At 51.0% G+C, this 24,822-nt stretch overlaps 2 protein-coding genes across 5 annotated transcripts; one reads left to right on the top strand and one right to left on the bottom strand.

The window, feature by feature from the left end:
- The first annotated feature begins 11 nt into the window (after window positions 1-11).
- Window positions 12-4,696, top strand: AAMP (angio associated migratory cell protein). Of its 2 annotated transcripts, XM_062498163.1 has the most exons (12): window positions 17-109; window positions 210-218; window positions 393-545; window positions 910-1,029; window positions 1,162-1,301; window positions 1,384-1,528; window positions 1,674-1,757; window positions 2,039-2,154; window positions 2,499-2,602; window positions 3,051-3,141; window positions 3,410-3,564; window positions 3,815-4,696. In XM_062498163.1, exons 1-12 carry the CDS (start codon window positions 22-24, stop codon window positions 3,888-3,890), a joined length of 1,281 nt encoding a protein of 426 aa, XP_062354147.1. In that variant the 5' UTR covers window positions 17-21; the 3' UTR covers window positions 3,891-4,696. The 2 variants fall into 2 exon arrangements, with proteins under 2 accessions (XP_062354146.1, XP_062354147.1); XM_062498162.1 differs by lacking the exon at window positions 210-218 and having other exon boundaries at window positions 12-109.
- On the bottom strand, window positions 4,460-24,147 carry ARPC2 (actin related protein 2/3 complex subunit 2). Of its 3 annotated transcripts, none has more exons than XM_062498166.1 (10): window positions 24,010-24,147; window positions 14,367-14,401; window positions 13,298-13,410; window positions 11,239-11,284; window positions 10,447-10,633; window positions 9,936-10,029; window positions 7,555-7,681; window positions 6,135-6,235; window positions 5,682-5,782; window positions 4,460-4,900 (listed from the first exon to the last, which is right to left on the bottom strand). In XM_062498166.1, the coding sequence occupies exons 1-10, from the start codon at window positions 24,081-24,083 to the stop codon at window positions 4,876-4,878; spliced, it is 903 nt and encodes a 300-aa protein (XP_062354150.1). In that variant the 5' UTR covers window positions 24,084-24,147; the 3' UTR covers window positions 4,460-4,875. The 3 variants fall into 3 exon arrangements, with proteins under 3 accessions (XP_062354150.1, XP_062354151.1, XP_062354152.1); XM_062498167.1 differs by lacking the exon at window positions 24,010-24,147 and adding an exon at window positions 20,147-20,358; XM_062498168.1 differs by lacking the exon at window positions 14,367-14,401 and having other exon boundaries at window positions 24,010-24,035.
- Between the last annotated feature and the right edge of the window lie 675 nt (window positions 24,148-24,822).

The following is a 24,822-nucleotide window of genomic DNA, read 5'->3' on the forward strand; positions in this document are numbered from 1 at the left end:
GCGGCGGTGGGGTGGGTCGGCATGGAGCCCGGGGACGGCCCGGGAGCTCTGGACCTGCACGGCGACGAGGAGATCATCGAGGTGGTGGAGCTGGGCCCGCCCGGGCCGGGTGAGACGGGGCGCCCTGCGCCACGCACCGGGCAGGGCATGTGGGGGCTCCGGCCTCCCGCCGGGGCACCGGGAGCGCTGCGGCCCCATCTCAGGGCCAGGCCCGGCCGGTGCATCCCCCCCTCTCCTCGCATTGCGCCCCGTTCCTCTGCGGTTTCCCTGGTCTGGGTCTCGTGGCCGCGGCGGCATCGCTCATCCCCCCAGTGCCGCGTCCCGCGGGGACGCCCGCTGTCCCGCTGAGCCGGGCAGGCCGCGAGCCGCGCCCTGACCTTCGCCCTCTGCAGATGACCTGGCCGATGAGATGGAGGACGTGGACTTTGAGGATGAGGGGGCAGAAGAGCCCGATGCCGAGGCTTGGGAGTCGGAGGATGACGAGGGGGTGGAGGATGGCATGGAGGCACAGGACGACAGTGAGGTCACGTTCTCGCTGCACTCGGGTGAGCACTGAGCACGGGCAGAAGCAGCTGGGACCCCAGAGTCCAGGGGTGCAGAGGGCCTTGCTAGCCTGTTGTCTCCCGGTCTTCTTGGGACAGCCATCAGGACTCAGCTGCCCTAGGCTTGTTTCTGCCTTATGCTCTGGCAGAAGAGCCCTTTGGGCCTCCCATCATGGCAGCTGGCCCTAAGTGCAGCAGAAGGCCTGTGCTGCTCCTCTCCCACTGAAGAATTGATTCTCACTGGACGGGGGTGGGAATTCAGCTTGCTGACATCCCTCGTCAGCACAGGCTTTGGATCCCCTGGGAATGTCAGGTGAGGCAGGATCTGCACTGTAGCCATGTAGCTTCTCTTTACTCTTTCGTGAAGCTTCTGTCTTCTGTGTGAGCCTTGACCCCAAGACCAACACGCTGGCAGTGACAGGTGGAGAGGATGACAAGGCCTTCGTGTGGCGTGTGAGTGATGGAGAGCTCCTGTTTGAGTGCTCAGGTGAGGTGCAGCAAACAGCTGTGTCCCCTCTCAGTAGTGTCTATCCGGAGACATTTTTCTCCAGCTGATGCTGTGCTCCTGACCACCTTCTGTAGCTTGGCCTGAGCAGTCTCTGTCCCCTGATGTTTGCAGGACACAAGGACTCTGTCACCTGTGCTGGCTTCAGTCACGACTCTGTGTTCGTGGCCACAGGTGACATGTCAGGGCTTATCAAAGTGTGGCGGGTGGATGCCAAGGAGGAAGTGTGGTCCTTCGAGGTGGGGGACTTGGAGGTGAGTGGTGGTGTGGGGAGCTCCCCAGCCAGCATGTGGGGTGGCAGCACTTCTGTGACACTGCATGTCCCTCTCTGCCCAGTGGATGGAGTGGCACCCTCAAGCCCATGTTCTTCTGGCTGGTACAGCTGATGGCAACACCTGGATGTGGAAGATCCCCAGTGGGGACTGCAAAACCTTTCAGGGTCCAGCATGCCCAGCCACATGTGGCAGGATCCTGCCTGATGGTGAGGCATGGGTCCTCTCTGGAGTGGGAAATATCACCAGTTCTGTGTGGGCCATCTGCCCTCCTGCTTCCCCCAGTCTGTGCTGAATGAGAGGTAGGGGGATGACGGGGGCCCTGTTTCTATTTGTTATCTCTGTCTCACCCAGGGAAGCGAGCAGTGGTGGGGTATGAGGATGGGACCATGCGCATCTGGGACCTAAAGCAGGGAACCTCGCTGCATGTCCTGAAAGGTAAGGAAGAGATTTATCCCCTGGGCTACTCCCTAGTTGGCAGACAGGCCCTTCTGATGGGTTCTGACCTCTGCCTGGGTGGAGAGGAGGCATCCTCTGAGGACAGGAGGGAGCCTGGCGCTGGGTTTCTCCATCCCTACTAATGGCTGTTGCTTGCAGGGGTGCTGGCAGAGCCGGGCAGGGTGGAGGCTGCGGGTGGTGTGTTTCAAGGCTCACTGGGTCTCTGTGGGGAGGACAGATAAAGCTCATCTCTGCTACTCACCCCCCCCCCCCCGCCCCAGGCCAGGATGGCCATCAGGACCCTTTGACGTGTGTGGCCAGCAACCAGGATGGCAGTTTGATCATGACGGGCTCTGTGGACTGTCACGCCAAGCTGGTCAACTCCACCACGGGCAAGGTGCGTCTGCGTGGGCAGGGCAGAGCCACAAGTGCTGAGGACCCCCCCAAGCCCCTGTCCTGGGCTGGAGGCAGAACCAGGAGCAGTGTGGACCCCCCAAATCCAGGGCCGGTGTGCGGCCATCGGCAGCCGGCAGGCGGCGCCCTCGCGCTGCGGGTGGAGCGCGGGCTGGGTGGTCCCGCCCGGCTCGTGGAAGAAGTTCCCTCGTGCTTGTTCCCAGGAGCTGGGGATTTGGGGCCGCGCCTTGTTTTAATGAGGGTGCAGACTCGGTGTCGAGTACGAACGGGACCTCTGTGCATCTGGGTCTCCTTCCCTCAGGGTATGGTCACCCTCCCTCTACCCAGGTGGTTTGCGTGTTCAAGATGGAGAGTGTGACCCCCAAGGCACCCATCAGTGAGGGCGAGGAGGCAGAATCAAACTCGGTGGAGTCGCTGGGCTTCTGTAATGTGTGAGTGATGGGACAGCCCCTCTTCAGTGCTAGATCTTACAGGACTTATACAGAGCCATTTGCATTCCTTGTGCTTAATCTGCTGCCTTTATCTTGCCTCCATCCTCCCCAGCTGGGTGTGGAAATCCCAGATCACTTTGGTGTTAGGCCAAGGGACACCAGCTGCTCAGTCCTCCCTGCAGCTGTTGGGATTCTGGGCTAGCCTGGTGGACCACTGTTTGGCTGGGATACTGTCCGGACAGCTGTTTTCCTGCCAGGATATTGTCATCTTCACAAACCGTGGGCTGATTGCTGACTTCTTGTACTGTTGGGTTTCCCAAGCAGGGTGTTTAATGGCTTTAACCATCATCTTCTCAATACATTGCAGCCTTCAGCATAGGGTTTGCCTTTTTGTGTTTGCATCCCTGCTTCCCCATGTCCCATGTAATGCCTATTCCCCTGTCTGCAGGATGCCACTGGCTGCTGTGGGCTACCTTGACGGCACGCTGGCTATTTACGACCTCTCCACACAGAGCCTAAGGCATAAGTGCCAACATGAGGTACTGCTCTCCCCGCTTCCCTAGGCCTCGGAGGTGGGCCTTGTACCTTTTGGAGATCTCCCTCAGAGCCCAGGGGCCAGTTCCCAATTTGTACTTCTCCCTTAGCCTTGGGCTTCCCCAAAGGGTAGCCACAGTCTCTGCAAAGAAGATGTGCTTGGCCCTGGGGTCTGGTTCTCCTGTGGGGATGGAGCACGCCACAAGGGGGTGGGGGTACATAGGGGGAGCTAAGACTTGCTGGAGGTTCTCACTGTGATGTCTCCTGCCCCAGTCAGGGATCGTGCAGCTGCTGTGGGAGGAGACCTCGGCCGTGGTGTACACCTGCAGCCTGGACGGGGCCGTGCGGCTCTGGGACGCCCGCACGGGGAAGATGATCAGCGAGTACCGAGGGCACTCCGCTGAAATCCTCGACTTTGCCGTCAACAAGTGAGCAGGAGACCCCTAGACCCCTTCCCTGCTGGATGGAGGGAGCAGTGATGGCAGCCTAGGAGCTCAGATCACAAGCTGTCTCTTTGAGTGCCCTTGTGGTCTGGTCCCAAGGTGGGGGATAAACCTAGGTCTATGCTGAGACTTGAGGGTCTCAAGGGGTAGTACAGCAGTTCAGAGCTGGACTGGGGGTGATAGTCAGGGATACTGGAAACCCCCAGCCCCACCTCTGAGCCCTGTCTTCCTGCAGGGATGCCTCCATTGTGGTGACCACCTCTGGCGACCACCAAGCCAAAGTGTTCTGCGTCCAGCGCCCCGATCGCTAGAACTGTGCCAAGGGATGCTGTCCTGGCGCTGCCCTGCGCCTTGAGGGACAAAGGACATGGTTTCACCACCCTTCTCCAGTGCGTGCTTTGTAATTTTTCCAGCCTGCCCTGCTTTGCCCTCACCATCTAGGGGCCAAGCCAGGGGTTTTGTATGAAGATGTCTTTAATTATATAAATTATTCCACTTAACTGGATGCCATCTACTCTGCTTGTTGGGGGAAGAGGCTCTGGGGAGCTGTGCTCCCTCCTCAGGGATCTCCCTGGCATCCAACCATGGCCTGAGGATCAGTGGCAGAGACTCCCATCCTAGGTCTCCCTGCTAGGGGGAATGAGTGGGTCAGGATACGAGAGAAGGGTGCAGGTTACTAGCTGAAGGTAGGAGAATCCTGCTCTGTACAGTCCAGAAGTTCCCTAATAGAACAGGTTATTTCCAGATCTGGGTTCTGCACCCCTAAGGTCACCAGGAGGCATATGTTCCACAATAGAGGAATTATCTCCTTTGGGGCAGTGACTAAACATCCCTTCCAGGGCAAGGTCACATGCATTGACAAGCCAAAGCCTCACAGCCCTTTAAGATAGAAAGATCTTCTTTATTAATGAACCCCAACAGTATTTCTTCAGATACAGGAGTTTTGAACTCAAATACTCAGAAGAAAACAAGTTAATATTGCATTATTCTCATAAGAAATACTGCAACTTACTTCCGGTAACATATTGCAAAGCGAAACAGCTTGAAAAGAAAAAAAAATTAAAAAAGAAAAGAAATTAAGTCAATCAAACTGGAATTAAAGTTTTGTTTCTTGGAACCATCGAGTCCTCGCAAGCACAGCTCGTTTCTGCAGATTACTCCCCCAACTGTCGTACAAACAGACCCCGATTGCTTGAATTCCTTATGAGCCCACAGAGGTGCAACATTAAAAGCTACGATTATCAGGTAGCAAGTGCCCCAACCTTCGTCCTTCACGGCAGCCTCGGCGACTCTGCGTTAACGGGTTGTGAATGTCTTCCCCCTGAAAGGATGCAGAGAGGGGTCAGCACAGCCCCGGGGGCCTCTGGGGCTTGTGGTGGGGCACAAGTAGCACAGCTCTCAAAGCCAGGCTGGGTTGGAGCTCACAGGGTCTGGCTGCAGAACCAAGTCATGGGGCTGTGGGGAAGGGCTAACTTTTGCAGGGGGGACAACCCTCCTGCCCCAAAGCAGCATGCAAAGGGGACGTGACAGGACAAACGAAACAAAAAGGACACCAAGGGGCTCTGGGATAAGCAGAAGGTAAAGGACCCGAGTGAAATGTGTTCACACAACTGCTCTCCTCCATCCAATTTGCTGTGGGCTGCTTGTTCAGAAAAGGGAGCCAGCTAGCACAGTGGCCTGGCCCCAGCCATCAGCTGGCCAAGGGCAGCCAGTTACTATGAGGAGCTGCAGACAAACTGGGCAGCAAGACCTGGTCCAGTGCCCACAAACCCCAAGGAAGGACCTGGCTCCTCTTCCTGCCGTGAACTGGGAGCTGCCCCCAGAGCTGGAAAAGGCAGCTCTAATATAACAGAAAAAGCCCCAGGAATGCCACCAAGGGCTTGGTGGAGGGAAAATTGACACCAGAGCTTGCAAGGCCAGGTGAGCCTTTTGTGAAGGACCTGCCAGGGTTTTGTCTTTGACCCAGATCCTCATATGACATCTGAGGCAGTAAGCTGTGCATCACCCCCATGAAACCCTAGCCTGCCCTAGACTGCAGTATGCCAGACTGAGCTTGTGGCTGGCAGAGAAGCCCAGAGACCAGGCCCTGCTTTGCTACTCACGTGATTGTTTTCATTTCTTTCTTCTCTGCATCTGGACGGGCACGGTTGAGCACCTTGAGGAAATCTGACGTTTTCGCCCTCATACGTGTGTGAATATAGGCCTGTGTTTCATTAGGACAAAACGGGGACATGTCAAGATCCCGTCTTGTCAGCTGAGATTTCAGGACATGTCAAAGCCAGATCACTCTGAACAATTACCCTAATTTCTGTTCTCAAAAAGGAAACAAACCAGATCCAAATGGGAAAAACCCTTCTCTGCTAGAATAGAAAGGAAACAGTCTTCTGTCCAGGAGCAGGGAGAAGGCAACAATGCATCACTTGCCACCCCTGCATGACTGGGGAGGGTAGTGGTAGACCATAACAAGTTCTCAAGTTCCCTGTTCTCCCCTGCATCTCCCCTTCAGCACCCAGGTTTAGATGGGCTGAAGCCACCCTGTGCCGTGGCCCTCGTACCTTCGAGCACTTGATGTGATAGTGCAGGTAGTCCCGGAATGTGTGGATCAGGTTTATGGTGTTGTCTCTGGCTGCAGCATTGGTATGACGGGGGAACAACACTGAAAGAAGAGGTCAACACAGACCATTAGTACCTCCTGAGGCTGCTCAAGGCCATCAGGATCAGGGCTGGAGGCTTCAGGGTGTGCTGAACTGAATCCCTGCCTTGCTCTCTATAAAGAGCCCTTTACTCTTGACACATACCGAGATTAAACAGCACTTGTGATTTTAAATACAAGGCTTAAGAGCACTTTTCCACATTTCCCACAGCAGCAGGATGCAGACAAGGCCAGGTGTCAAAAAACAGTGGCACTGAAGGAAACTGCCTGATGCTGCATCAGTGCTTGGGAGCTGCAATTAGAGGAGCAAGTTAGGAGGCAAAGCAGGGTACCCAGGCTGCTCAACTAATTTCAAGATCCAGTCTGCCCTGAGGTCTAGAAATTGGTTGTGGATCTTTGCCTGGCAGCTTGCCAGTTCTGTAACACAGACATCTTGGATACAAAGCAGGTAGCTTGCTTTTTCCATAAGGTGGTGCTCTGTCAGGTGTCCCAGATCCCAGGGCTGAAAGAACATTTTGTTTGGGTGATGGTATCACCTGAGACTGTCAGATCAGATAACTGCGAAATTTAGTCTCAACAAGAACAAAGTATGTGCCATCCTGGACCTCTTCTTTCCATAGCTGAAAGCTGCCCAGGCCTCAAGGCACCATTTCCAGCACAGGAGGAGGGCAATGCTAGCTTCACCTTTCCCTGCAGTGTCTGTGCTCCATCTCTGAGCTCCAAACTACAGGAATGCTGTCCTGAGACACCCTAATAACACACCCAACCATCTGGAAGAAACCTATCCCTTTGAACAGGGCAGGGTTTAGACTCCTCGACACTGCTACCCAGGGGGAAGTCATGGCTCTGCTGGCCACCACCTCTGCAGGCAGGGGAAAGTGGCTCTTCAATGTTTGGCCCAGAACAGAGGCAGAGCTGGAGAAACAGAATGCATTGCTCTGCTGCTGGTCTCAGACTGCCTCTGCTGATCAAGCACTGCACATCCTAAAAGTAGTTTGCATGAAAACTTTCACAAGAAACCTTCAGTTTCCAAAATATCACAGCACTCTTCCTTTTGCTTCCAAATACTGAACTTATTTTGTAGACGGACACTAAACAGCTCATTGTCCACTTCCACATCTTGCCCGCAGCTGATGTGACCTGATACAGAAAAGGGACACTCCAAACGGGGCACACAAAACAGAATGCAATCCCAGAGTACTTGCAGCCCTCAAGTACCCACTTCAAGATTCAGGGAAGGTAAATTCCTTTCTGTTTTTCATGCAGCAACAGGAACCTCTCTCCTCCCCAAGCATCCCCAAGCCTCAGAGCTGCCTGCTTACCAAAAGTGATGTAGCCAATATTATCTCCAACGGCTGCGTCCGTGTCTTTCAGCTCCAAGGGTGGCTCCCTGTGGCTGAACAGTACCTGTGGGGCTGTGTGACTGGCCCGGCGACCCTCCTTGAACTCCTGAACAATACAAAGTGAAGGTAATTCCCATTGCAACCCTTCAGCAACATGCTGGGAAAGCAAACGGGGTTTCCTCACCCCAAAGGGCAATGAACAAAAGGTGGCCCAGCTTTCCCTGAATGGATTGAGTTCATCAAGCCAAACACTCTGAAAATAACCCTTTTTCCCAGCAAAAGCAGCCCAAAATACATGTCTGTCCTGAGTTTATACATGAGCATAGCGCAGCCCCTCAGCTGGGGTGGCTTTCAGTGTGTCACAGCCCTGCCATGGGTGTTTTGTGGAACAGGCACCTCAGTCTGAGCAAGCACATGAGACAGCATGGCTCCTGTTGGAGCTTCAATGCTTCCAAATGAAAGTGGGCAGTGCCCATCACCCCTGAGGAACAGAAATTCTCAGGAAGGGCTGCAAGGTCTCCATCACACCTAGTGTGAAGGTTCTGCCATTCGAGAAACTGTCTCCCACCAGAAGACAGCCCAGGCATCAAGATACATCTAAGGGTTTGAGGCTTGTATGTGAAGCCTGCTCTTCTTAATGCTTCCCTACACCTTGAAACAATATCTTTAGGCAGGGAGATACCTTCCCCCGCCTCTGACAGCAGCACAATCCCCACCACAAAGGAAATGTACTGGCTCTGCATTTCAGGATACTGTAAGGACCTGAAATCTGTGTGGGGCTGGGAATGTCCAGAGACCATTCTCCTGCCCCAAGGAGAGTCCTTCCTCTGCCTCATTGACCTCCATCCCAACCTACACATTATCAGCCACCCTTGGCCTCTCCTCTGAGCACAGTTTCCCCTGGGAAAGGCAGAAGCATCCATGTCCCTTTTAGAGTATATCACTGGGGTTTCCTTAATGAAATGCTTAGCTTGCACTTCTGTCTGCTTATGCCAGAGGGTGAAATGGTTCAAATGGCTTCACTGGTTAGTTAATGGTCACATTTTCTCCATGATAGCCCAGATGAGCAGACACCATGCCCAGCTGCATTATGCAAGAGCAACAGCTGGAGGGAAAGAGCCAGTGTGACTCAGAGTGGAAATTCCTGTGGCTGGGCAGAGGCAGGGTTTGCTGTTGTAAAAACCAAGAATTTGGGACATGGAGACTCCACGACAGCTGCTCTGCCTTGAAGCACTGCCATCTCTCCAGGAGCCTCACTAACCCTGTTTTGTTCACATCATGTCTCCCTTCCAGGCTGAGGGATATGCTTGGCGGGGGAAAACCTCAAAGCCAGAGCAGATGCCCTGTCTGTAGCTAATGAACACAGAAAAAAAAAAAAAAAAAAGAGCTGTGAAGACTTCCATTGCAACAGACTCCCTTCAGATGACACCCAACACAGGTACATTGGCCTCCAGCAAACTGGGCCAGTAACTTGCTGTTCATGAGCCTATCAGCAGCATGGCCTGGCACCCTTGAACAGGTGGGTTAAAGATCCCTGGAACACCCTGCAGGACCTGCTCCATGGCCATGCCCACACAGGAGGCTGGCTCCCCAGGAGCTTCAGCAGATGAGTGAGGTGGGCCAGTGGCACAGATGAACACAGGTACGAGCATGCACTGAGCCTCCCCAGCTGCACACAGATGGCTCATTCTCCTCAGGCTGCACACAGTCGTTCACAGACATGCAAAGTGCTTACTACAAATCTCTCAATGCTTCCCAGCTAAACAGCAATTGGAAGAGGTAGCCGAGTCCAGTCCGTAACTTGGCATTATGATTGGTTTGAGCCTACAAATTCAGTGTATTCATGGCTCTAGAAAGCTCAAATTCGAGAGCTGTCACACTGAACTGCTTTGTGTTTCTGCAGCATTTGAGCGTTAGCAGGAAGAAACTTCAAGGTGAAGACCACTCTCAGCTCCTCCTCAGGCATGACATGACATTGTCTCACCCTTCTTCTCCCTTTACAGCCTCCTCAACTCCTCAGCTGGCTCGAGATCCCCATACCATAGCTATCCACATAACAGGGCCTCAGTGTGGGGACTGAAGTATTCACTGTGGTGTTTCTCATCTGTAACACGTAATACGCTTGACTGTCCAAATGAGCAAGACTATTGGTGATACAGATGCCAATGGAAGAGCCAGAAAAATACACTGTCTATGCCTATTAGCCTGTTCTTCCATCCCAGTGCAGCATGGAGCAAAGCATTTACATGTGTTCAACCGCCTTTGTGCTCACTTCAGCAGCTTATTTGGCAATGCTGCTTCAAGCAAGCAGGCATCTGAATTGAAGACCAGACCCTTTACCAGTAATTCAGTTTCCATACCTGCATAAACACCTTTCCAATCACCACATCATCGTCGTCCTTAAATACCGTGCTGAACACAACCGTGACACGGTCCTTCTTTGCCTCAACATACCTGCAGGTGGGAGAGAGAGAACCACCTGTCAACCAGAGCTAGGAAGTTCAACTGGATGAGGAAGCAGCTGTGTGACAAGGTCAAGTAGATACAGCAGCCATTCACAGGCCTGGCTGCTTTAAATTTCCCCTCCCTTGAGACAGTATTTACAGGGAGCACAACATTTCTGTTGGGAGTGGCCAGTTCCTCTCCTGCATGCAGCCACAAGTGCTGCCACTAACAGAGACTCTTGTGTAACATCCAAGCAGCCCGAGGCATCAGCATTATCCTCATGGGATACTTGTGGTAGCCTAGGACAGGCCCTTATTACCCTGGCCAAAGCACGGAGCAGGAGGATTTCCTAACTTTCCACCAAAACCTACAGCACAGAGCAGACTACTGACCACTGTCCGACACCCATGCTGTTTGAACACTTACATTGTCTCATCATCCCTGTAGTGGATGACTGCTCTTTTTTCTCCTTCTTTGCCCTCTTCCTGGAATTTGAAATACTTCTCAAAGACTGAAGCAAAGCAGTTGCGTTTCAACATGCCGGCTTGGTGCACAATGGCATCCTTGTCTGCAGGGAGGTTCTCCAGGTCGTAGAGCAAAGAGACATTGTAACCTGGGCAGGGAAAGTCACTAGCCTTAATAATCTACATCGGGCCTTAATGAAAGCAGAGACAGTTTTTGAAAGAGACACCTACAGTCCCACTTTTGCCTTAAATCCTCCCAAAAGCCCCAGAGGTGAGTTCTTCCCACTCCAAGCACTTGCAAAAAGCCATGTCTAAACTGGGCGCGTGGCCATGGCAACGTTCCCGGGGCTCCTTCCCAAGCTCCCAGACACACGTGCTGGCTGAACTGCTCCCAAGTTTTTGCAGTGAGTAGGAAGAGATGTTGTCACAGGTAACCATGGTTTTCCTGTGTCTTACAAAACATCTATGAGAAGAACAAAGACCCCAACCATGAGGAACAGAGGCTTCCTGGAGGAGGACTGCATAAAGAATTACAGCTTGTGCTGCAAGCTACTTCATCCCTGACGTGTCTGTGCCACCTTTTAAATTGGCAGTTTCAAACTGCCATTCATTGTATAGAGAACCTCAGATATCAAGCTCTTCAAGTGCAGCCTTCATATGAGCATTTCTCAGGTGACTTAAGTAATTTTGGAATTGCATTCACGCGCGCGCGTGCACACACACACACACAGAGTGAATGTTATTGCAGGGTTACCTGATTCAGGATTTACCAAGTAGCTTCCATAGACTTTCTTCAATACCTAGAAAAGAAATTAAACATTGAGAGCACAAGCTATCAAGACTTGTTTCCTCCTGCACAGCCCAGGCCAAATTTGGTCTTCTTTTAAAAGTATCAAATTACAGCACCTGCCTCCCCTAGTCTAAAAGAACTCAGAGAAATATTAAGTCATCAACTGCTAGTACTATTGGCTGTTCCTGCTCTAGGGAGGGCTCCCTGAACTCCACTGACAGGGGACATACTGCAGGAGAAGACTCAAAACCGGAACTTTTTCAAGTTCTTGCTAGTTGGATTTGTGTGGGGAAGAAGCCTTATAGCTCATACCTTCAAAGGAGAACAATGAGCAGAGCCTGACACAACAGAGCTGAGGGCTACCACTTTTCCTTCCATTCAAAGGCAGATACAAAGTGTGCCCAGTCCCTCTCCTCACAGGACGGCAAGTTCAGAGCACACCATGGCCTGGTGACCACATTCTCTGCCTACTGCACGAACAGATGGGGATTGAGAGGAGACTGCCAGGCAGGCTTGGATGCCTCCCAGAAGCAGAACCGCCTACAGCACAGCAAAAACCTTTCTTCAAATGTAATTACTGCTGAACTTTACATCAATGGCAATTTCCAACTGAGCCATAGCTCAGTGTCAATGAGGAGGCTGGGAACAGGCAGTATTTCACACAGAACATAACAGTACTGTGGCAGAACTGGCCCTCCTGGGATGACACCCACTATCACGTGGAAAGGATACACAGACTCTCTGCATGCCAAAACCTCCTCTCAGCAGAGAGCCTGCCTGCAGCAGTGCAGAAGATGCCCTGTCTTAGCAGGAAGCCCAATCTGCATTCCTCACAGTAGGGTTTCACCAAAGATACAGCAGCAACAAGCAACACTGTCTGCAGGCAAGTACAGAAAACAACATTTGAACAACTGGAGACTGAAAAATGGAATTTCTATTTAGTCAGTGCTTCCAAGCCAGATCCCATTTTTCTCTAAAAGTTTATAGGAAGTTGCCTTCCTCCACCACCACCACCACAATGCCTGCTGGTGCACAGTGCTGTCAGCCACTCATCCACCATAGGGGTTTTCTGGGAATCACACACTGCACTGATCCTCACTAAACATGCTGGGAAGCCTCCACCATTTGGGCTACTTGACACTCCTCATGCCAGCAGCGGTGCCTTCAGTAGCAGGTAATGCTGCACCTAGAAAACTCTGCATTCAGAAAGAAGGACACTCAATCATATCTCTTCTGACTTAGGTGAATATTATGGCAATTTGCAGGAATTCACTTTGGGTTCAAATCACCCATTTCTCACCAGACTCACAATAAACTGACGGAACACTTTCCTTGTTTTCTTCCAAGGAAAGACACCAGAGGCAAAAGCCTGCTAAAAAGTCCTGGGTGAACCCCATTTGCTAACATGCAGAGATTTGAAAACTGACTCAGGAACTGAGTCATACTTCCTGCCTTGCCATCCAACCACAGCTCAGAGAGGCTCCTTTTTTCTACCATAAATGGCCCTCTGAAGCCACAGGGCCCAGTCAACAGGAACTGAGCCTGTAACTTCACACAGCAGCAGTGAAAAGGGAACCAGTCTGCAAACCAAGGTCTGCACACCCAGCAGGAGACCAGCACTTGCTCTCAAGTGTGGTTAAGAGTCAGAAGAGAAGCACCACAGATCTGTCTTGGTGCCTTCCTTCACCTGTGGGCTCAACATATCGGTTAGGGAAACTATTTCTCCATGGTCAGGCTTTGCTTAGAACTTGCAGAATTAGCTGTGCCTTCTGCCTTTCAGGCTTCAGGGTCATACAAGATGACTACTTTTTCATGAGAGAGCACGAACACACTTGCCCAACACACTTGCCCTTGTCTTTCAGTGAAGTGGGACTCCTGGTTAGTACAGGGCTGCTCCTTTGACCACTGTGAGATGGGAGCACAGACGCTTCTCTAAGGGTCAGATGTTAGATCCATCAATATCACAGGGGCATTGCTGCCAACACAGTATCTGTAGGCAGAAGGCCTGGAAATGCTTACTCACCTCATCAGCACCGTGTTCCTGGAGTTCCTTGTAGAACTTCAGAGAAATACTGACCATCACTTTTGTCTTGTCTCCATTGGGGTTTGAAATATGATAAAGGACTCCATCAAAGTCTAAGAAACAAGCAAGAGAAATGTGAGGGAACAGGAACCAGCTCCTATTTCTGAGGAAGGTTGTCCCTGCAAGTCCTAGTAACTGCATAAAGTGGCACTGCTCCTCTTGCTCCAGCCCTGACACATAGCAAGAGACAAACCCACAATTAAGGAAAATGGTAATGTCATGTAGGGAGACCTGCTACCATTGACAGGGCTGAAACAATTTTGACACCTGTCCATCACAGAAAGCTTTAGTCTAGTGTCATTTAGTGTCCCTGGGAAATACACTTGGGCTCAATGCAAAAGAATATAAACATACAGAGACAGAAGCCTTCTGGATGGTCAGCACAGAAAGTGACTGACATGCCCACCAGGCCAGAGCTGCAGCCTGGAGGAGAAAACCTCTCTGCCAGCAAAAGCAGCTCAGCTGCTGCCTGCTGTGAGAGCTTCCACTTCACTACAGAATGGGCAGGGAGGGCAGGAGGAAGGGAAAGGCAGCCCTCCAGCTACCTAGAAAGCTCCACTTCCCCATGGAGCTTTGCAGCTTACACAGATTCCTGATAACAGAAGCAAAAAATCAGCTGCTGAGTGAACACTTGAACTTCCTTGGCATTTATCTTCCTGAAGAGCAAACTTGAGGTGATGAATCCATTTTTCCTGTAACCCTAAGTCAGCTTCTTAACAACCCAAACCACATGGTGCTAAAGACCTCATAACAACTAGCACCAAGGGCAGGACTGGAGAACAGATGAGGTAAAAGAGAAGAGCTGTGTAGCAGGCACACACCAAAGCACTACCACCAGCAAACTCAGTGCTCTAGGGAAGTCAAAAAGACAGAGAAATAGTGGGGCAGCCAACAAAGCCCCAGCTCTGGGGACACTGCAGGGTCTCCATACTGCCTCTGCCCAATGGTGCAAGCAGACTGTTCAAGCCAGCCCTTGGTTCAGAGAAGTCAAGAAAGCTGTGGAGCTTACCTGCAAATGTTACTTCTACTGCCTCTGGTTTATTTCTAAAAAGCAAAGAAAACAAAGAAGGTAAATGAGAACTCTAGTAGCAGCCTCCAAGCTGTGAAGGAAAGAGGATTAATTTCCAATGCCTTATTTCTCACAGGGAGCTCTTCCTCAAAACCCTTTTATCTCCCGCTGTCCGACTAGTAGTAACCTTTGACAAGAGATCCTAGACTTCTTCCCCTTCCTATAAACACCAGTTTTACCCCAGATGACATAAAATAGACTTTGAAGCTGGCATAGATTTCTATTATTTCTAGTTTATTAATAGATTTTGACATCACAGATTTCCAGTTATAAATGCCTAAGAAAGCTACTCCTTTCTAAGAAGTCTGTTTTCACAAGCACACATTCTGTACAGAACAGCCACGACACAGGTTTTGGGACAGAGGATCTTCTGTAAGGTCCTGCAATACCAGTTCATAGAAGGAGCTGAGTAATCCTTCCTGACACAGTGCCCCCTTCACCACCAGCACCAGCTCTGCAAATGCGTTGATATAACTTGCTTGCAGAGAAGACCCCTTTTCCAAGTTAGGAAAGTGTTAGTACTGTTAGAAGCCAAAGAAGGAAACGCCACATGTTCACTTCATCCTGCCCCCCTTCCAAAACACGCCAAAACATTTTGCCAACAGCCTCTGCAGAAAAACTGTAGCTGTGGATGTGCTCTAACACTGTCTTGAGTGGTCTCTGCGACCCCTGATCAGCAACAAAACCCTTTGTAAGCCAGAGGAACATCACATCTTACACTGTGATTAAGAACTGCTTCTTAACAAACTGTATTTTGGCATTTGTCCACGATCTGTGAAAGAGTAGGACTCCACAAAAGATGTAGCTGGTTCTGGACGGTCATTTCATTGGGATTGGCACTACATAACTGCTTTCACAGCTCCAAGGGGACTGGTATTAATAGGTCGTTCTCCAACAGGGAATTGATGTAAAGGTATCTCCACTGCTGAGAGCAGGATAAAAATGCCAGTCTCCTACTGCTGTTTCACACTGCATCTCCATTTATTTTTCAAAAGTAGATGATATTAGAGTACAGTCTAATAATGTTGCTGTTAACAGAAACCTAGTCTCTAACAGTTCATTCCTACCTGTATGAACCAACATACTGAAATAACTCCCCAGAGTAAAGTCAGCAGTCTCAACTATGCTGCTGCCCAGAGATCAGCTTCAACTGTTTTGCTGAAACTTGCTCTTCCACACACTTATGTGCTGCTGGGTACTGGCTACACTGTGGTACATACAGGGGAGAAAGGTGGGGGGAAGTGATGACTCAATATCTACCTTCCATGACCATATTTCTGTAACAATTTAAATTATTTTATCTCAGCAGCAAGCAGTGTTTTTCCATCAGCTTTTCTGCAGCTAGCCTTATTCCTAGAAGGCAGAAATGACCACAATGTGATAAAACTCAAGCTGGGCAATACAGGGAGACCAAGACACTGCACTACACTGATCCCAGACACTCACTAGGTCAACAACATTTTACTCCAGTAGAAAGAGAGGAATTAACCCCCAGATGGAAATCCTAAGTGAAAATGAAAATGTGTTCTTGCTTCTTGAAAGTGATAAGCTGTGAAAGGCAACAGCCCTTTTTTGTCTGAAGGTGGGGAGCCTCTGTCTTTTAAAAAAACCACACACTTGAAAGAAGTGGTGCAAGTGCACCCAAAGCAGGTCCTTTAGTTTAAAAGCCAGGCCAGCTACCTGTGACCTGTCTTGCTTTCATCTCCCCTTCCCAGCTGGGCCTGAGACGGACTCAGCAGGCATTCCTGGCTGCATATTTAGCTTGGACTCTTGGAAAGGAGAGCAATTCCCCAAGCCAAGTCCAAGCCACTTCTGCTCACTGACAATGGCTCAGAGCATAGATGAAAGAAAATCCCAGAGATGCCACTCGGTCAGTTGATGCAGACATCTTCTTTTAGAGCACCACACTTAGACGTGGGCATCAGCTTGGATGGCAGTATAAATTTTTATAAAAATAGAAACCTATGTAGGAAGCTTTAAAGATAACACAGCCAGGCACATGAGAGCTAGGAATATTAAACAGGACGCATCCTTAAACCTCTGTTCCATCTTCTCAGAGTTACACCTTTCAAATCCCATTCCCCACACACATAGAGCTGACACATCCCAGAGCCCCTGCCCCCAGCAGAGCCTTCCAAACACGGCATCTCCCTCTGAGAAATGTAAGGAAGTGGCTGACAGCGAGAGCAGTGGAGTGGTTTTGCTGAGGAAGGACGATTCCCCACTTGGTTGCCCTGTACTCAGGGGATGCCAGGAAGATCACTCATCACATCATTGAAGAAGCTGAGCAAGACCATGTACAGGAGCCAGTTGATAGCTCTGCACGAGAGCCTTTGTTCTGCACACAAAAGCTCACTGCTAACACAGCTGGGTTGGAGCCTGTTATTGTGCAAACGTCATTTCTTAGAGAAGTTATTTTAACGCTGATTTCCCAAGTGGCTCAGTTCCGGTACTTGGGGATGGTGAGGAGGGGGAGTATTTAAGGGAAAAGAAGGTAACTGGGCGGAACTTTGAGTGCTGAATATTCAACCACTTCCCGGCACAGCCTCAGTGAAGCAAGAGCTCACGTGAGCGGCATACAGAGCTCCTCGCAGCCACGCTGGCCCTGTCACCTACAGCACAGTGGGTTTTCTGCCTCACTGGGCACATACTTAAGTAACCCAGGCCAGGCCTGGCCCAGGGGAGGACAGGGAATAGTACTGGAAGTGTGGCTGGGAACAAAGCGAGCCCTCTTAGCCTTTCACAGTTCAGGAGCCTTACAATCACAGTGTTTAAAGTGCTTCTAATCATTTCTCTGTCTCACCTCATCAAAACTACCCTGGCTACTCAAAATGTTTCTCCAACAAAAAAAACCCACTCCTTTTGCTACCTGGATTGTTGTTCCTGCATCAAGAAGTCCCCAGGTAGAAGAGAGAGCAGCTCTTGCCTCCAGCGTTCCATAGTTTCTGGATGAGCAACAAGGCTGCAGGTCACACTCACGTTCACTTCCCCTTGACCTTCCAGCAACCCCATCTTCTACCACTAGAAATAGCCCTGTGGAGGCACAATGAGTCCTCTCTGTGTTCTGTCGTTCCTGGTCTTGTGAAGGTGAAGGCTCAGTGCAGAGGTTCACAGCAGGCCTGGGATGGGGCCTGCACCACGATCCCAAAAAGCTCTGCCTGGTCTAGCGTACTCTGGTGTCCTTTGCCTCCATGAGGAGACCCTCTACACCCAGAGCGAGAATTGGCAGTTTAGCAGCCTGGTGCTGAATGACTCTAAATCCCAGCCATCTCTAAGTCCCAGCCAGACTGCAAATCCCAACTGGGAAGCCAGGAGGTCCTTTGGGGTTTACTTCTACCCCGATCCAAAATGCTGAGAAACAGACTAAGCCTAGCTATACTCAGAGGATTTCAGACAGGACACCTCATCCAATCATAGGGCAGAGAGCTGCTGTGACCCCTGTAGGCTCCTTACCTCCAATGCTACCTGAACCACAGCATTCCTCAGTGACCTTCCCTGTTTGCTACCCTCTGCCCTCAATGGACAATAAAAACAGCTCATACCAGGAATAACTGAGATGGCTTCTCTCTGCACTGAACACTGAATCCAGACCAGACCTTTCTGCAAACCCCTGCCTGAACTCTGATGCTAAAATGGCAGCTGTTCCCAGCAGCAGTTTATTTTGTGATAACAGTTATCAGGTCTGAAGTCAAACCCACACCAAATCCCATCTGCCCTCTGCTTGTAACAATAAATGACCCTGACAGGCTTTACATCTTCTTGCCTGTGTTCCTCCTATTCATCTCCAAATGGCTCCTACGCCTTGTCTATCTAATACAGAGCCAGCTCCAAATCAGATTTTTCATCTCAGCAGAACATCCGTGAAGAGCCACAATGCCCATGGAGAGACACCAGCAAGCACTTAAGAGCAATAGCAAATCTTTTTTCTGACAGCACTTCCTCACTTGACTCAGACAACTTCCCTGTTCCATTCTCAGGCCACAAAGGCTCTTAGCCACATTACAACAAGTGTAAGAACTTAGCCAACAACCATACTGAAGCATCACCCACACCACAACTAAGGCTTCTACCAAATAATGGAGAATAGCAATTATTTCAAAAGCTGCAGGCATGCAGATACTCTAATCTCTTCCCCCATAGGAGAGGAGGGGAAAAAAAAAAAGAGGTATTTCAAAGCTTAAAGCTCTGAGCAGACCTTTCAGATCACTGTCAACACATGATTTGGATAAAGCGAGCCAGATTCAGTGACAGACTGCAGGCTCTCGCTACAGAAAGGTCACCTCAATAAAAAAAATTATGAGCAATGTCTAAAATTATCTGAACAGTTCCTCCACTTCTGGGCCCCAGTCAGCTAACAAAAGCCTCTCTGCGTAAGCTGCAGGAGCATATGTTATCAGAGAGCTCCCAAAGCTCTGGCAGCACACCCACTATGAACTGGAGCAGGAGTGCTCTGTCAGGTGGGTGGTGCTGAGCAGTGTACAGCAGCCCCTACACATGCCAACTCTCCCCTCCTGGTTAGGTGACCACTCCATGCCCAAGCTTTTCCCTTGCTGTGTGCCCAATAGCCTGGAGGAGCAGGCTGGTAGGAAAGCAGTGGGATTCGCAGTGGACAAAGCACAGATGGTCCTGCACCATGCTGGCACCAGCAGGTCCCCTTCCAGCCAGATCTTTGTCCTGTGCATCCTCAGCTGTAGGCTGATAGCCTGTGGTTCCCCACCAGAGTGATCCAGAGTTGTGCCAAGTCTCTGAGGAAGAGCCTTATTTTGCACACACATTTACTGTGGTTCTTTAGTACAGTGATGGATACTTACTCTGCTCTGGTGTCAAGCACTGGTGGCTGCAGTGAGAACAACTCCCTGAAGATAAAACAGAGCAGGCTCCTCTTAGGAACCCAAGACGAAAACTGAGGCTGGAGAGATGACAGAACCACTTCTGAAAGCCTAACACTTCTCAGACCTGGCTTTTCTTCCCTCCTGTTCCCTGTGCTGCTGCACAAAAGAAGAGCACTGCCTACTTCCAAATGGAGGTGGTTCACAATCCACTGCTAATGCAAAGTCACCTTCCCTGGTGTCCAAAGCAGGATGTGCTGTGACAACACAGGAGCTATGCTCCAAAACCTACAGCACCTCAGTCATTGTGGACAGCCAGGGTGCACCACAATCACTGCCCATGCCAGCAAAGCCCAAGGATACCTCTTTCTTCCAGCAGCATTTCCTGAACACTCTGCAGCCAGGCAGACTGAGTTTTGGCAGGTGAGGTTGTGCCTGGAGAGATGTGCAGCTCCAGGCTGGGCTCGTGAGGACACTGAACCAGAACCTGCCACTACTACTGAAGGAGGTAGATGTGATCCCTGCTCCATGGCTGCACCATGGTGAGCAGCCATTACACAATGAATGGGATGAGGAAACTCATCTAAGCTAAAAATACCCAGTTTTGCCTGTATAATTTTAACCTAAGTGACTTCCCCATTCCCATTTCACTTGAAGCCACAAAAATGCCTGTGTCAGCAAGAAGGAGGGGGTGGCAGAGGAACAATATCTGGTTTTGGTGGGGTCTCTGAGCATCCCTGAAGCACTGGACCCACAAATAACCACAGCCACTCCTGAAGAGAGTTCCTCAATAGTGCTTGGCAGGATTTAAAGATCCTCTACCTTCCCTGCACACCAACAACCTCCAGACGCTCCTCAGTCTCCCCATGACAAACTCACTTCAAGTCATACCATGAACACAAAGTTCTAACAGCCTGGTTTCAGCCAGTGCTCATCCTCTGTGTCTGAAAGGTAGAGCTCTGCAGCCCACGAACATCAAGTGACCACAGGTGGGAAATACCATAAAGCAGGCGGGTGCAGCTTCAGCCCAGCTCCTCCCGGCTCACAGGAACCACTCTGCAGCAGGGAAGTTCAAGCTTCAGAAGATTTCCTATGCAGCTAATTGTCAGGAAGGCCTGCAGAGCTGTACCTACTAATGGCTGTAAAGAAACCAACAATTTAATTTGAGATTCTCTTCCCTCCGCCCCCAAACTAGGAAAAGGCATGCTGTACCCCAGCTATGCAAATTTGTGTTCTTTTGCACAGTGGGTAAATAATAAGTAACAGTTTGAGATGGATGATTAATTTACTAAAGATTTCAGGTAAGCTATGTATGACTGGAGAACCAAACCGTAAGACCAAGGCCCTGTGCCACACTTTCACTGGGGTCAGTTAAATTACAGCAGGAGAAAACTGGATGGCATATATGTTAGCGTCAAACAGAATGAGTATTCATCAGACTCAGAAAACAATTATCAAAATGTTTTACACTTGGTGTTTGTGGGGTTTGTCTGTGCAGTTAGCAAAGGAAAAGCAATGATGAGAAACAGGCTCTTCCAACTGGTAGAGGTCATCTCCTCACATGACATTTCTATCAGAAATGGGAAAATCCACCTGTGACACCAGCTTCCGGGCAACATCTCATGTACAAATGAATTGGTCAAAAGCTTATGGAAGCTTTCTCTTGACATGTAAAAAAGCTCATGAGCCAACTTCATTTCAACAAACTTATTTCAAAATACTGACCAAGTATTCCCACACTGCAGCAGTAAATTCCTAACTCAAGTTATTTCAACAGAATCTGGTAGCTCTAGGGTTTTATTTTAAAGTGTGGTTGGTTTAAGAGAATAGATTTAAAGAAATTACTAGGACTAAACAAGGAAAAAAAAGTCAGATGCGCTGAAGTCCATAATTTGTTACCACCTTGATCTAAATATCTCGTTTCAACAGTGGCTGTCTTAGGAGGTGAGATTTCCATGGGGTTTGCCCACAAAACCAAATTAAATTAGAAATTACCCTATTTACAGGTGGACGCTGCCAAGCCCCAAGGACCTTGTCCAGGAAGGACTCTTAGAGGTGGGTTAGGCCCTGTCTCACGTGCTGATACCTGTCTGCAGTTCTCCCAAGACAGCTTTCACACTGGAAACTCCAGGGACAGCTGACGGGCCTCGACGCAGAGCAGATTTTGACATATATGACAATAATGTTATGGCAGTTAATGAATTCCAACTTCTAAATGTGACCTAGTTCTAGATGACAAGGTGAAACGTGGAGTGTCTCCTACCTGATAGCCCACGAAAGCACTGCAGGAACCCGCCAAACTATGGCTGCACTGCAGTAGAGGGGAGTGACAAAGTCCATGCCACAGGACAAGTCTCTGGCAAAGGATTTGGAAATGAACCAGGCTGTGCCCCAATTCCAGGCTGGTGCTGAAGCCAGCAGGCACACCTAACTCTGAGATAACCACTATTGACAAATCCCTGCATTGCATCTGCTGCACTTCTGGATTAGAGTAAATAATGTAAACCCAACTCTGCCTCAGTGTCCAGACTCACTCCTCCCAGTCACCAAATTTTTCAAGGCTTGACCTTGCCCTGACTGTCCTGTATTCACCCCCAAGATACACCTTGGAAAACCATCACCAAAACAGCAAAATACAGGAGATCCTTTCCTGCCTCCAGGCTGAGCACCACAGGAATACTCAAGAGCCATGGCCATCGGAAAAAGAAATATCACTTGAATAAATGTTCTGTAACATCCTTTCCTTAGAAGACCTGAAACCAGGAGAAACCTCCCTGCACTTGCCTGGATGGGGGACCCCAGAACAAGCACAGAAGAAAATTCCTAAGTAAATGTCCTCCTCACATTCTGCAACACACTAAAGGCAAAAAACTTATCTGGAAATGCCATCTAAAGAACAGAACATGCCATAGATGACTAAGAGGCAGAAGCAAAGCACCATCAGCCCCTACAAATTGATCCAGGAGCAATCAGTACGTCAGGCACGTGTGCCAACACTCAAGTAAGGTGGCTCTGCCATACAGCAAAATGGAAATCTGAGGGGCCTGCAGGCTGGTGCAGGGCAAGTAACCACAGCTCTGCCCACAGAGTCAGAGTTTTGGGGTGCATCTAAACATAAAAACTGTCCCTCCATGTCACATCAACACAGAGACACATGCACATTCTTCTCTCTCCATCAGGAACAGTGCCTTGGCACAGACTCGTGATTGACAAGCAGTTCTGACACTCACTATGAACCTCTGTACATGCCATATTTTCTAATGGATGCAGCTGCAATACCACAGTGGTCATCTGGGAGCTCTCTCTGCCAAGTGCAGTGCCTGTACTCTGGGGAAACTTGTTGCATTAAATGATCAGGGCTCAAGATGAATCAAAATCTGCAAGCAGCTCAGCTGTCCTCCAAGGCAGAGCAGCATGTGAGATTATTTTATGGAAAAAAAACCCCACCAAAACAAAGCAAAAAACCAATCCGAGTAACAAGTCTACTGAGAGTGGGGGAAAAGCATAGTAAGTGGCCTCTGACAAGGTTCTGCATGCAAAAGGCTGAGAGCTTCAAAAAAAAGGTAGCACAGAAAAAGGCACCTGCCTGGGGGGGGGGGGGTCCTTTCCTGGAGCAGCCTGAGCCCTGCCTTGTGAGGCGCCAGGGCAGGCTCCACCCCAGAGATAACACCACGGTGCTTTGCCTTTCAAAGCTTTGTCTCTGTACAAAGGTGTCTCAGTCAGCAGGCAGTGCATCGAGCCCACAGGCCACTCGGTTGCAGATAAGGACATTCATGCTGAAGAGACTTCCTTCCAAGCTAAGCTGTGTCCTCACAAGCATCTTTACAGCCCTGGTGCAATACTCGCAGTAAAAAAGCCACTGGCTCCCCAGAGACTGAACTGTCCCAGCCAGAGATGCAGGTGTAAACTAGATCCCCCAGTCTGCCCCCCGAGGCCAGGACACCCACCAGGCTGGCACCGGTGGCTGTGGCTGACCCGTGTGCCTGCATTCCTTCTGCTCGAGAAAGCAAAGAGAGAGCAAGCTGGAGTTTGCTCTTCACCCCCAAAGCAAAAGGCTGAAGCCGTGACTCCATACACAGGCTTCTTGTTCCTCGGCTCCCCCTACACATTCTGTACCAGCGCTGGCACCACGCTGAAGTCCACTTTACTCAAAGCAAACATCCTGCAAATTCACCTTCCTGCCTTCCCAACTTCCTCCTTGCCCACTCCCTGTCCTCCAGCCCACCTCAGCACGGCAATCTCCGATACTCTTCCCAGATCCGTCCTGCTCCCCTGGGGCTCTTCATTGCTCTGGCACTAACGACCCCATCAAGCCCCACTCTGCCTTCGAGCACTGCCTTGTCCCAGCCTGCTCCCTCATTCCCCAGGCCTTCCCTCTGCCCAAGCTCTGCCCATCCCCGCCGCCCGCAGCTCAGTTCTCGCACCCTGACCACCCTCCTCCCAGCCCCTGCACCCTGCAGGCCCCCACGCCGTGCCCACTCTGCCCTCCTCGTTCCCGGGCCGCCACCTGGCAGCACAGTACCCGCTGGCTCAGTGCCTCTCCCCGCCACCCTCCAGCCCCACATCCTGCCTTGTCACCATGCCCCGGCCCCACCTTCCGCCCCTCTCAGCCCCATCCTCCCCAGCACTACCCGCCAGGCTCTACTCTGTGCCCGGGCGCCTGGCACGGCCCGGGCCCCGCCAGCCACCGCCCCCTCGCCCCTCCCTCGGTCCGCGGACCCGTCTCCGCCCCGCCCCGGTTCCCCTGTTCCTACCCGGCGGCCGCGCCCTCGAACTTGAGCGTGAGGGTCTCCTCGATGATGCGGTTATTGACCTCGAGCAGGATCATGTCGGTGCCGGGAGCGGCTCTGAGGGAGCCGAGCCCGCTGCGCGCACCGGGGACCCGCCCGAGCCTGCGCCGCCGCTTCCGCTCTCGCGCCCGCGCGTCACTTCCGGCTCTGCGCCGCCGCAGGCGCGGGCCCCGCCCTGCCCCGCCCACCCTGGATGACGTCACACCCAGCCCCGCCCGGCTGCGGGTGGGGCGGGGGCAGGGGTGTCCCCTCAAAGCGGTGGGACACGGGGTGGCCCGAAAGTGTGGTGGCACACAGGTGGAGGGGTGCTCGTACCATGGGCGTTACACCAGCTGGGGTGAGGCAGGGATTTGGGGCGTGCCTGGGCTATGGAAGTTCCCAAAATGTGAGGTGCCCACCCCCCTCTCCGCCCTTAGTTGCGTACTCGCAATGTTGGAGGTCCCCGAAACTGCGGGGTCCCCTTAGGATTATAGGGACGCTCTGGGAAATAGCAGGTGTGCCCTAGTGTATGGGGGGGGGGGGGGGGGGGTCTGTGTAAGAATTGGTACTCCAGGGATGTGAAGGTGCTCACAGGAAAAATGGTATCTTGCAAAATGGATAATTTTAGAGCTACAGGGTCTCAAAAATCTGAGATGACACAGGGAGTGGGGATAGCTTAGGGGGGCTGTAATGGTGCCCTGGAGCTGGGGGTTGCCCAAAACTGGCTAGTGTTCCCAGAGAATAGTAGTATCCTTGAGTCTGTGGTGATACCCAAATAATATGATGGTGGCACTTACC

This window comes from Cinclus cinclus, chromosome 9 (assembly GCF_963662255.1).
Source record: "Cinclus cinclus chromosome 9, bCinCin1.1, whole genome shotgun sequence".
Classification (NCBI taxonomy): Eukaryota; Metazoa; Chordata; class Aves; order Passeriformes; family Cinclidae; genus Cinclus; species Cinclus cinclus.

Bases quoted from the DNA above. Each gene is read 5' to 3' on its own strand.
- AAMP (XM_062498163.1), top strand. From the start codon at position 22: ATGGAGCCCGGGGACGGCCCGGGAGCTCTGGACCTGCACGGCGACGAG. The intron at 1,302-1,383 runs GTGAGTGGTGGT...CTCTCTGCCCAG, and splicing joins TCGAGGTGGGGGACTTGGAG to TGGATGGAGTGGCACCCTCA. The intron at 3,565-3,814 runs GTGAGCAGGAGA...GTCTTCCTGCAG, and splicing joins CTCGACTTTGCCGTCAACAA to GGATGCCTCCATTGTGGTGA.
- ARPC2 (XM_062498166.1), bottom strand. From the start codon at position 24,083: ATGATCCTGCTCGAGGTCAATAACCGCATCATCGAGGAGACCCTCACG. The intron at 14,402-24,009 runs GTAGGAACAGGG...TTTGCTTTTTAG, and splicing joins TTCGAGGGCGCGGCCGCCGG to AAATAAACCAGAGGCAGTAG. The intron at 7,682-9,935 runs GTATGGAAACTG...TGTATTGTTCAG, and splicing joins TTGGAAAGGTGTTTATGCAG to GAGTTCAAGGAGGGTCGCCG.